The sequence below is a fragment of the Dendrobates tinctorius genome, unplaced genomic scaffold, assembly GCF_039654945.1.
Source record: "Dendrobates tinctorius isolate UK_male_01 unplaced genomic scaffold, ASM3965494v1 ptg000332l, whole genome shotgun sequence".
NCBI classification, from domain to species: domain Eukaryota; kingdom Metazoa; phylum Chordata; class Amphibia; order Anura; family Dendrobatidae; genus Dendrobates; species Dendrobates tinctorius.
In genome coordinates this window covers 11,816,514-11,828,640 of record NW_027361998.1, presented here as the reverse complement: position 1 = coordinate 11,828,640, position 12,127 = coordinate 11,816,514, and the positions used below count along the sequence as shown (strand labels likewise).

Here is a 12,127-nt window from a genome sequence, read left to right as displayed (position 1 = left end):
CAGGATGTAACTCAGGATTAGTAATGTAATGTATGTACACAGTGACTGCACCAGCAGAATAGTGAGTGCAGCTCTGGGGTATAATACAGGATGTAACTCAGGATCAGTAATGTAATGTATGTACACAGTGACTGCACCAGCAGAATAGTGAGTGCTGCTCTGGAGTATAATACAGGATGTAACTCAGGATTAGTAATGTAATGTATGTACATAGTGACTGCACCAGCAGAATAGTGAGTGCAGCTCTGGGGTATAATACAGGATGTAACTCAGGATCAGTAATGTAATGTATGTAGACAGTGACTGCACCAGCAGAATAGTGAGTGCAGCTCTGGGGTATAATACAGGATGTAACTCAGGATCAGTAATGTAATGTATGTACACAGTGACTGCACCAGCAGAATAGTGAGTGCTGCTCTGGAGTATAATACAGGATGTAACTCAGGATTAGTAATGTAATGTATGTACATAGTGACTGCACCAGCAGAATAGTGAGTGCAGCTCTGGAGTATAATACAGGATGTAACTCAGGATTAGTAATGTAATGTATGTACACAGTGACTGCACCAGCAGAATAGTGAGTGCAGCTCTGGGGTATAATACAGGAGGTAACTCAGGATCAGTAATGTAATGTATGTACACAGTGACTGCACCAGCAGAATAGTGAGTGCAGCTCTGGGGTATAATACAGGATGTAACTCAGGATCAGTAATGTAATGTATGTACACAGTGACTGCACCAGCAGAATAGTGAGTGCAGCTCTGGGGTATAATGCAGGAGCAGTTGCGGTCTGTGACCTCCTCTCACGCGTCCTCCGTTCCTGCAGTCTCCTCTCGGTACACTCTGTTCTTACAGACGGTCATTGCACATGCGCAGTAGTAGTGGCACCTGCTCTGCCATCTCTGTGACCCCGCCTCCTCTGGCCGCCCCGCCTCTCCACATGTCAGCTCCTCCTCTGCCATTTGACAGCCGCCGCTGTACAGTAGGTGACGTCACTCAGGGTCACATGACCTCTCTGTACTGTAACGGCCCCGACAACATGGCAGTTGCGGGGCAGTGAGCGCGGCCCGTCCCGGGGAGAACCGGACACACCATGAGGGACGCGGCCCGGAGGAAGAGGAGGAGGAGGCGACGGAAGAAGAAGGGCAGGACGTGGGCAGAGGCCGCCAGGACGGTGAGAGAGAGCTGGAGACGCCACAGGTGTCCGGGCTCCGGCAGAGAGCACCGACCGCGGAGGGGTTAATGTGTACAGAGGGTTAATAGTGATCCTGGAGCCGTATACGGAGCACACAGAGGGTTAATAGTGATCCTGGAGCCGTATACGGGGCACACAGAGGGTTAATAGTGATCCTGGAGCCGTATACGGGGCACACAGAGGGTTAATAGTGATCCCGGGGCCGTATACGGGGCACACAGAGGGTTAATAGTGATCCTGGAGCCGTATGCGGAGCACACAGAGGGTTAATAGTGATCTTGGAGCCGTATACGGGGCACACAGAGGGTTAATAGTGATCTTGGAGCCGTATACGGAGCACACAGAGGGTTAATAGTGATCCTGGAGCCGTATACGGGGCACACAGAGGGTTAATAGTGATCCTGGAGCCGTATACGGGGCACACAGAGGGTTAATAGTGATCCCGGGGCCGTATACGGGGCACACAGAGGGTTAATAGTGATCCTGGAGCCGTATACGGGGCACACAGAGGGTTAATAGTGATCCCGGGGCCGTATACGGGGCACACAGAGGGTTAATAGTGATCCTGGAGCCGTATGCGGAGCACACAGAGGGTTAATAGTGATCTTGGAGCCGTATACGGGGCACACAGAGGGTTAATAGTGATCCCAGGGCCGTATACGGGGCACACAGAGGGTTAATAGTGATCCTGGAGCCGTATGCGGAGCACATGGAGGGTTAATAGTGATCCTGTGGCCGTATGCAGAGCACACGGAGGGTTAATAGTGATCCTGGAGCCGTATGCGGAGCACATGGAGGGTTAATAGTGATCTTGGAGCCGTATACTGGGCACACAGAGGGTTAATAGTGATCCCGGGGCCGTATATGGAGCACACAGAGGGTTAATAGTGATCCCGGGGCCGTATACGGAGCACACAGAGTGTTAATAGTGATCTTGGAGCCGTATACGGGGCACACAGAGGGTTAATAGTGATCCCGGGGCCGTATACGGGGCACACAGAGGGTTAATAGTGATCCTGGAGCCGTATGCGGAGCACACGGAGGGATAATAGTAATCCTGTGGCCGTATACTGGGCACACAGAGGGTTAATAGTGATCCCGGGGCCGTATACGGAGCACACAGAGGGTTAATAGTGATCCCGGGGCCGTATACGGAGCACACAGAGGGTTAATAGTGATCCCGGGGCCGTATGCGGAGCACACAGAGGGTTAATAGTGATCCTGGAGCCGTATGCGGAGCACACAGAGGGTTAATAGTGATCCCGGGGCCGTATACGGAGCACACAGAGTGTTAATAGTGATTTTGGAGCCGTATACGGGGAACACAGAGGGTTAATAGTGATCCCGGGGCCGTATACGGGGCACACAGAGGGTTAATAGTGATCCTGGAGCCGTATGCGGAGCACACGGAGGGTTAATAGTAATCCTGTGGCCGTATACTGGGCACACAGAGGGTTAATAGTGATCCCGGGGCCGTATACGGAGCACACAGAGGGTTAGTAGTGATCCTGGGGCCGTATACGGAGCACACAGAGGGTTAATAGTGATCCCGGGGCCGTATACGGAGCACACAGAGGGTTAAGGCTGTGTGCACACGCTGCGGATTAGGTGCGGATTCATCCGCTCGGATTTTGTAAAATCTGCAGGTCAAAAGACCTGCGGTTTTACCTGCGGATTGCTCTGCGGTTTGGCCCTGCGGTTTTTCATCTCCTCAATGGAGGAGATGGCAAACCGCAGGGGAATCCGCAGAAAGAATTGACATGTCAATTCTTTCTGCGGATTGAAAACCGCAGATAATCCGCGCGGAAAATTCCGCACCGTCTGCACTGCGGTTTTTGATTCCCATAGGGAATCATTGTACTGTACACCGCAGCAAAAACTGCTGCCAAAACCGCTGCGGAACCGCAGCAAAATCCGCAGCGTGTGCACACAGCCTACTAGTGATCCCGGGGCCGTATACGGGGCACACAAAGGGTTAATAGTGATCTTGGAGCCGTATACGGAGCACACAGAGGGTTAATAGTGATTCCGGGGCCGTATACTGGGCACACAGAGGATTAATAGTGATCCCGGGGCCGTATACGGGGCACACAAAGGGTTAATAGTGATCTTGGAGCCGTATACGGAGCACACAGAGGGTTAATAGTGATCCCGGGGCCGTATACGGGTCACACATAGGGTTAATAGTGATCCCAGGGCCGTATACGGGGCACACAAAGGGTTAATAGTGATCTTGGAGCCGTATATGGAGCACACAAAGGGTTAATAGTGATCCCGGGGCCGTATACGGGGCACACAGAGGGTTAATAGTGATCCCGGGGCCGTATACGGGGCACACAGAGTGTTAATAGTGATTTTGGAGCCGTATACGGGGAACACAGAGGGTTAATAGTGATCCCGGGGCCGTATACGGGGCACACAGAGGGTTAATAGTGATCCTGGAGCCGTATGCGGAGCACACGGAGGGTTAATAGTAATCCTGTGGCCGTATACTGGGCACACAGAGGGTTAATAGTGATCCCGGGGCCGTATACGGAGCACACAGAGGGTTAGTAGTGATCCTGGGGCCGTATACGGAGCACACAGAGGGTTAATAGTGATCCCGGGGCCGTATACGGAGCACACAGAGGGTTAAGGCTGTGTGCACACGCTGCGGATTAGGTGCGGATTCATCCGCTCGGATTTTGTAAAATCTGCAGGTCAAAAGACCTGCGGTTTTACCTGCGGATTGCTCTGCGGTTTGGCCCTGCGGTTTTTCATCTCCTCAATGGAGGAGATGGCAAACCGCAGGGGAATCCGCAGAAAGAATTGACATGTCAATTCTTTCTGCGGATTGAAAACCGCAGATAATCCGCGCGGAAAATTCCGCACCGTCTGCATTGCGGTTTTTGATTCCCATAGGGAATCATTGTACTGTACACCGCAGCAAAAACTGCTGCCAAAACCGCTGCGGAACCGCAGCAAAATCCGCAGCGTGTGCACACAGCCTACTAGTGATCCCGGGGCCGTATACGGGGCACACAAAGGGTTAATAGTGATCTTGGAGCCGTATACGGAGCACACAGAGGGTTAATAGTGATTCCGGGGCCGTATACTGGGCACACAGAGGATTAATAGTGATCCCGGGGCCGTATACGGGGCACACAAAGGGTTAATAGTGATCTTGGAGCCGTATACGGAGCACACAGAGGGTTAATAGTGATCCCGGGGCCGTATACGGGTCACACATAGGGTTAATAGTGATCCCAGGGCCGTATACGGGGCACACAAAGGGTTAATAGTGATCTTGGAGCCGTATATGGAGCACACAAAGGGTTAATAGTGATCCCGGGGCCGTATACGGGGCACACAGAGGGTTAATAGTGATCCCGGGGCCGTATACGGGGCACACAGAGGGTTAATAGTGATCCCAGGGCCGTATACGGGGCACACAGAGGGTTAATAGTGATCTGGAGCCATATGCGGAGCACATGGAGGCTTAATAGTGATCCTGTGGCCGTATACGGGGGACACAGAGGGTTAATAGTGATCCCGGGGCCGTATACGGGGCACACAGAGGGTTAATAGTGATCCCGGGGTCGTATACGGGGCACACAGAGGGTTAATAGTGATCCCGGGGCCGTATACGGAGCACACAGAGGGTTAATAGTGATCTTGGGGCCGTATATGGAGCACACAGAGGGTTAATAGTGATCCCGGGGCCGTATACGGAGCACACAGAGGGTTAATAGTGATCTTGGGACCGTATACGGAGCACACAGAGGGTTAATAGTGATCCCGGGGCCGTATACGGAGCACACAGAGGGTTAATAGTGATCTCGGGTACGTCTACTGGGCACACAGAGGGTTAATAGTGATCCCAGGGCCGTATACGGGGCACACAGAGGGTTAATAGTGATCCCGGGGCCGTATACGGAGCACACAGAGGGTTAATAGTGATCTCTGGGACGTCTACTGGGCACAGAGGGTTAATAGTGATCCCGGGGCCGTATACGGAGCACACAGAGGGTTAATAGTGATCTCGGGGACGTCTACTGGGCACACAGAGGGTTAATAGTGATCCCGGGGCCGTATACGGAGCACACAGAGAGTTAATAGTGATCCTGCAATTTTTCTAGCATTAACCCTTCTCTAACTCATATTAACCCCTTGTGCTCTTGTTTCCTCCAGGTTCAGGTTTAACCTTTCATAGTTCTGTTGAAATCGCTGAACTTTACTGTTCATCACTCCCCCATATACAGTGACAGGCTCAGTATTAACCCCCAGTGTCCCCGTATACAGTGACAGGCTCAGTATTAACCCCCAGTGTGCCTGTATACAGTGACAGGCTCAGTATTAACCCCCTAGTGTGCCAGTATACGGTGACAGACTCAGTATTAACCCTTACTGTGCCTGTATACAGTTTCAGTTTTAATCCCTAGTATCTCTGTGTACAGTGTCGGGATCATTTTTAACCCTAGCGTCACCGTGTGCAGTTTCAGGCTCAGTATTAACCCCTAGTGCTCGGGGCAGGTGGTCGATGCTGGCTCCATGCTGCCTGTGTACATCGTGTGCGGAGTGCAGTCTGCCCCCTAAAGGTAGAGGCTGGTATCTCTGTCTCAATGTTGACCTTGGGGGGGGGGAGTGACCTCATGGCGGTGAATCCCTCTCCCTCTTTCCCGCCAGTCCGTGTCCTCGGTACCAGCGCCATGCCGGAGTGTGGCAGTGCCAGGTACGGCAGCACCATCACATCTCTTTCACTCTTCTTGTTCGTGGTCCCATTCAGTCATGGATGTGGCTGTGGAGGAAATAAGAGTTCCTGCCTCATGGAAACCATCAGCAAGCAGCCTGTGTGGCGCCTGCTAGGAGCTGATTGGCAGTCAGGATCGGTGATGACTGCAGCCGTCCTGTCCGGGACCCTGTTGGCGGCAGTGACGGCCTCTGTCTGGATCATTGCCCCATTAATGCTGCGTCTACGCAACCAGCCCCGCACTGTCCCACCTCCGAGAGGCGCCATCGTCCCCGTGTGTGTCACAGCGGCAGTAGTGCGGCTCCTTACGGGTCTGAGATAGCAGACAGACCAGCAGCCGGGATTACATAGGGCGAGGTGGACGGATTAGACGGCAGAGACGTGTCACCACAGACCGCCATATGTCACGTCTATATTATGTATATTGGGTATGGATGTAACCCCTTCTCCACCGGCGCTCTCTAGGGATGTCGCCCGTATCTGTCCTCTCCACCGAAGCTCTCCAGGGATGTCGCCCGTATCCCTCCTCTCCACCGAAGCTCTCCAGGGATGTCGCCCGTATCCCTCCTCCACCGAAGCTCTCCAGGGATGCCGCCAGTATCATTCCTCCTCACTGGAGCTCTCTAGGGATGTCGCCCGTATCCCTCCTCTCCACCGGCGCTCTCCAGGGATGTCGCCCGTATCTGTCCTCTCCACCGAAGCTCTCCAGGGATGTCGCCCGTATCCCTCCTCTCCACCGAAGCTCTCCAGGGATGTCGCCCGTATCCCTCCTCTCCACCGAAGCTCTCCAGGGATGTTGCCCGTATCCCTCCTCTCCACTGGAGCTCTCCAGGGATGTCGCCTGTATCCCTCCCGTCCACCGGAGCAGGCCAGGGATGTCGCCCGTATCCCTCCTCTCCACCGGAGCTGTCCAGGGATGTCGCCCGTATCCCTCCTCTCCACCGGAGCTGTCCAGGGATGTCGGCCGTATCCCTCCTCTCCACTGGAGCTCTCTAGGGATGTCGCCCGTATCCCTCCTCTCCACCGGAGCTCTCCAGGGATGTCGCCCGTATCCCTCCTCTCCACCGGAGCTCTCTAGGGATGTCGCCCGTATCCCTCCTCTCCACCGGAGCTCTCCGGGGATGTCGCCCGTATCCCTCCTCTCCACCGGAGCTCTCTGGGGATGTCGCCCGTATCCCTCCTCTCCACCGGAGCTCTCTGGGGATGTCGCCCGTATCCCTCCTCTCCACCGGAGTTCTCCGGGGATGTCTCCCGTATCCCTCCTGTCCACCGGAGTTCTCCGGGGATGTCGCCCGTATCCCTCCTGTCCACCGGAGTTCTCCGGGGATGTCGCCCGTATCCCTCCTCTCCACCGGAGCTCTCCGGGGATGTCGCCCGTATCCCTCCTCTCCACCGGAGCTCTCCGGGGATGTCGCCCGTATCCCTCCTCTCCACCGGAGCTCTCTAGGGATGTCGCCCGTATCCCTCCTCTCCAGGGATGCCGCCGGTATCCCCCCTCCCTTCAGAGGATGTCCTTATTAACCTCATCACCACCGAAGACCACCAAGTATGTAATTATATCCTTACTACTCTAGAATTCTTAAATACCACCACCACAGACCGCTAGAGATGTTACCATTATCTCCTCAATACCATCACCCAACAACACCACCTGGAACGTCACTACTAACACTTTGCCAGCCAAGATTTCCAAAGATGTGGCCATTAACCCTTTCCATCCAATACTACCAAATTGGCCACTATTAACCCCCTCAACCTACCATTCCCTATCAGATGTCATCATGATCACTAGCTAAGACTCTCATGTCTGGCAGTGTTAGCCCTGTATTACTGAAGACCACCATTAAGCCTTCATCATCTCTTGAAAACCTGCGTCACCTGACTCGCCATGGACAAGAGTGGCGCTGTTTCCGGTAATAATGCAGCTGACCATTTTTCTCCTACAATGCTGTTGAGTTGAGCGATCTGAGCCAAGAGCTACAGGTGTCAGAAAAGGTGAACTGGTGAAGAACGTCGGCAGAAAGCTGGCACCAGCACCAAGCATCATTCTCCCGTTGTCCAGGATGATGGGAGAAGTTGTGCTTGGAGGAGGATTATTCTTTATTCATGGGATCAAATCACAAGGCAAAAGTGAGAGCGAAGTGACTCTGGGTACAGAATATTGACATTTTGTGTCCATGGCCGCGAAACCCTCCAGATCTCAGTGAGAACCTGGAGGTCCGTCCTGAAAAAGCGACAAAACCCAGAACTTGTGATAACTCCGAACTCTGATGAGACGAGCGGGCGGCCATCCGTCAAGATCTGCCAGAGGCCGATATCCAGCTGCCGGGGAATAAGAGATGGGAGCGCAGAGGAGTAAGGGGCGGGAGCGCAGAGGAGTAAGGGGCGGGAGCGCGGAGGAGTAAGGGGCGGGAGCGCGGAGGAGTAAGGGGCGGGAGCGCGGAGATGTAAGGGTCAGGGATTAAGGGGCGGGAGCGCGGAGATGTAAGGGGCGGGAGCGCGGAGATGTAAGGGGCGGGAGCGCGGAGATGTAAGGGGCGGGAGCGCGGAGATGTAAGGGTTAGGGAGTAAGGGGCGGGAGCGCGGAGATATAAGGGGCGGGAGCGCAGAGATGTAAGGGTCAGGGAGTAAGGGACGGGAGTGCAAAGATGTGCGGGGAATAAGGGGCGGGAGCGCGGAGATATAAGGGGCGGGAGCGTGGAGATATAAGGGGCGGGAGTGCGGAGATGTAAGGGTCAGGGAATAAGGGTCGGGAGCGTGGGGAATAAGGGTCGGGAGTGCGGAGATGTAAGGGTCAGGGAGTAAGGGGCGGGAGCGCGGAGATATAAGGGGCGGGAGCGCGGAGATATAAGGGGCGGGAGCGCGGAGATATAAGGGGCGGGAGCGCGGAGATATAAGGGGCGGGAGCGCGGAGATATAAGGGGCGGGAGCGCGGCGATATAAGGGGCGGGAGCGCGGCGATATAAGGGGCGGGAGCGCGGCGATATAAGGGGCGGGAGCGCGGCGATATAAGGGGCGGGAGCGCGGAGATATAAGGGGTGGGAGTGCAGGGAATAAGGGTCGGGAGCACGGAGATGTAAGGGGTGGGAGCGCAGAGATATAAGGGGCGGGAGTGCGGAGATGTAAGGGTCAGGGAGTAAGGGGCGGGAGTGCGGAGATATAAGGGGCGGGATCGCGGAGATATAAGGGGCGGGAGTGCGGGGAGTAAGGGGCGGGAGCATGGAGATATAAGGGGCGGGAGCGCGGAGATATAAGGGGCGGGAGTACAGGGAATAAGGGTCGGGAGCGCGATGTAAGGGTCAGGGAGTAAGGGACGGGAGCGCGGAGATATAAGGGGAGGGAGCGCGGAGATATAAGGGGCGAGAGCGCGGGGAGTAAGGGGCGGGAGCGCGGGGAATAAGGGGCGGGAGTGCGGGGAATAAGGGTCGGAAGCGCGGAGATGTAAGCGTCAGGGAGTAAGGGGCAGGAGCGCAGAGATATAAGGGGCGGGAGTGCGGGGAATAAGGGGCGGGAGCGCGGAGATATAAGGGGCAGGAGTGGGGAATAAGGGTCGGGAGTGCGGGGAATAAGGGTCGGGAACGCGGAGATGTAAGGGTCAGGGAGTAAGGGGTGGGAGCGCAGAGATATAAGGGGCGGGAGCGCGGAGAATAAGGGGCGGGAGCGCGGAGAATAAGGGGCGGGAGCGCGGGGAATAAGGGGCGGGAGCGCGGGGAATAAGGGGCGGGAGCGCGGGGAATAAGGGGCGGGAGCGCGGGGAACAAGGGGCGGGAGTGCGGGGAATAAGGGGCGGGAGTGCGGGGAATAAGGGGCGGGAGCGCGAGGAATAAGGGGCGGGAGCGCGGGGAATAAGGGGCGGGAGCGCGGGGAATAAGGGGCGGGAGCGCGGGGAATAAGGGGCGGGAGCGCGGGGAATAAGGGGCGGGAGCGCGGAGAATAAGGGGCGGGAGTGCGGAGAATAAGGGGCGGGAGTGCGGGGAATAAGGGGCGGGAGTGCGGGGAATAAGGGGCGGGAGTGCGGGGAATAAGGGGCGGGAGTGCGGGGAATAAGGGGCGGGAGTGCGGAGAATAAGGGGCGGGAGTGCGGGGAATAAGGGGCGGGAGTGCGGGGAATAAGGGGCGGGAGTGCGGGGAATAAGGGGCTGGAGTGCAGGGAATAAGGGTCGGGAGCGCGGAGATGTAAGGGGCAGGGAGCGCGGGGAATAAGGGGCGGGAGCGCGGGGAATAAGGGGCGGGGAATAAGGGACGGGAGCGCGGGGAATAAGGGGCGGGAGCGCGGGGAATAAGGGGCGGGAGTGCGGAATAAGGGGCGGGAGCGCGGGGAATAAGAGGCGGGAGCGCGGAGAATAAGGGGCGGGAGTGCGGAGAATAAGGGGCGGGAGTGGGGAGAATGAGGGGCGGGAGCGCGGAGAATAAGGGGCGGGAGCGCGGGGAATGAGGGGCGAGAGCGCGGAGAATAAGGGGCGAGAGCGCGGGGAATAAGGGGCGGGAGTGCGGAGATATAAGGGGCGGGAGCGCGGGGAATAAGGGGCAGGAGTGCGAAGATATTAGGGGCGGGAGTGCGGGGAATAAGGGGCAGGAGTGCGGAGATATTAGGGGCGGGAGTGCGGGGAATAAGGGGCAGGAGTGCGGAGATATTAGGGGCGGGAGTGCGGGGAATAAGGGGCAGGAGTGCGGAGATATTAGGGGCGGGAGTGCGGGGAATAAGGGGCAGGAGTGCGGAGATATTAGGGGCGGGAGTGCGGGGAATAAGGGGCAGCGCTGCCGTCAATATTGAGGTATCAAAGAAGCTTCAAGGATTGTCATTAAAATGTAACAGTGTACGGAATGTTTATAATTGTCCATCAGTAACCATAGAAACAACAACTAAAAGAGTGAAAAAACTGAAGAGGCAAAATGTGAAAAACAAAATGTGCGTCAGTCTCAGACCTTCTCTACATCAGAAGGATGAAATGTAGAAGTGGACGAGATTCTGGCGGGTGATGGATGACGCTCGCTCTCGGCCGCTGCTGCGCTCAGATCTCGGGCGCTGGTTCATCTCCCAGAGGCCACAATTTCCAGGATAATTGTCTGCAGTGTTTCGTGGTAACCGCAGTGCTGGCTTCTAGGGAATATGTCATCTGCACGACGCAGGATTAGGGCCGGAGAGCCGGGATTAGTCAGCAGCCTCTATTAATATCATCTCCCTGCTCTCCGTAATGTACATGGCCGCCTGCTGCTCCTGCACCATAGGAGGGTGAGGGGCCGGCGGGAGGGCAGAAGTGTGCATAACCCCCATCACTGCTGCACTGCACGTTGGGGTATGTGCACACCATCAGGAATGGCTCAGGATTTCATGCACCAAATCTGCATCTGAGGTCACTGGCAGGTCACCTGCGTTATTGATGCATTTTTTTGTCACTTGAAATAAAGGTAATTGAAAGTTGGCTTCTGGGAAGGAAAAAGTGATTTAGTGTTTGCAGATATATTGGGGTAGGTTCACACGGTCAGTAAACGCTGCAGGTTGGACGCTGCGTACAACTGCAATGTCCAACCTGCGGCATCCAGATGTTACAGCATAGTGGATGGGATTAAAAGAAATCCCATGCCCACCCTGTGTGCACCCATGCCGCGGCTCACCCACAGAGACGGACACGCGGAGCATCTCTCCAGACCGCAGCATGTCTATTTATGTAGTGGAGGCGCTCCGTCTCTGCTGTTTAAATTACCCATAGACTTTCATTAGATGCGGTAAAACCGCATTATATTCCTAGTCACATGTGTATTAAGTGCAGGAACACAGCTTACTGCACGTGTACTAATTTACATAATGGTGAATCTTGTGGCACAGCCGGAAGTACATGACACAGGAAGTGGAGGAGAGCACAGAGACAGGTCCCCTGCTTTTTTAATAAATAATCATTTTAAAAAAATAGCGTGGGGTCCATCTATTTTTGTTAACCAGCCAGAGTAAAGCAGACAGTGCGGCCTGTTATTTCAGGCTGGTAAGGATCCAATATTCATGAACCTTATCAACCTGATAATACCAGGCCACAGTAGTCTGGCTAGCAAAAATCGTGGTATCACCTCCAAAAAAAATAGCGTGGGGTCCATCTATTTTTGTTAACCAGCCAAGGAAACAGCAGACAGCTGCGGCCTTGTATTCTCAGACTGGCAAGGCCCATGGATTTTGGCCCTCACCAGCCTAAAAATAGCAGCCCACAGCC

The 12,127-nt window shown here is 55.3% G+C and overlaps 1 protein-coding gene across 1 annotated transcript in view; it reads left to right on the top strand.

The window, feature by feature from the left end:
• The first annotated feature begins 936 nt into the window (after positions 1 to 936).
• The window catches only part of ASXL2 (ASXL transcriptional regulator 2), a 76,442-nt gene continuing 65,251 nt past the window's right edge, over positions 937 to 12,127 (top strand). The window contains exon 1 of the mRNA XM_073561999.1: positions 937 to 1,174. Coding sequence (XP_073418100.1) covers positions 1,094 to 1,174 — 81 coding nt within the window. The 5' untranslated portion in view covers positions 937 to 1,093. The remainder of the gene's footprint in view (positions 1,175 to 12,127) is intronic.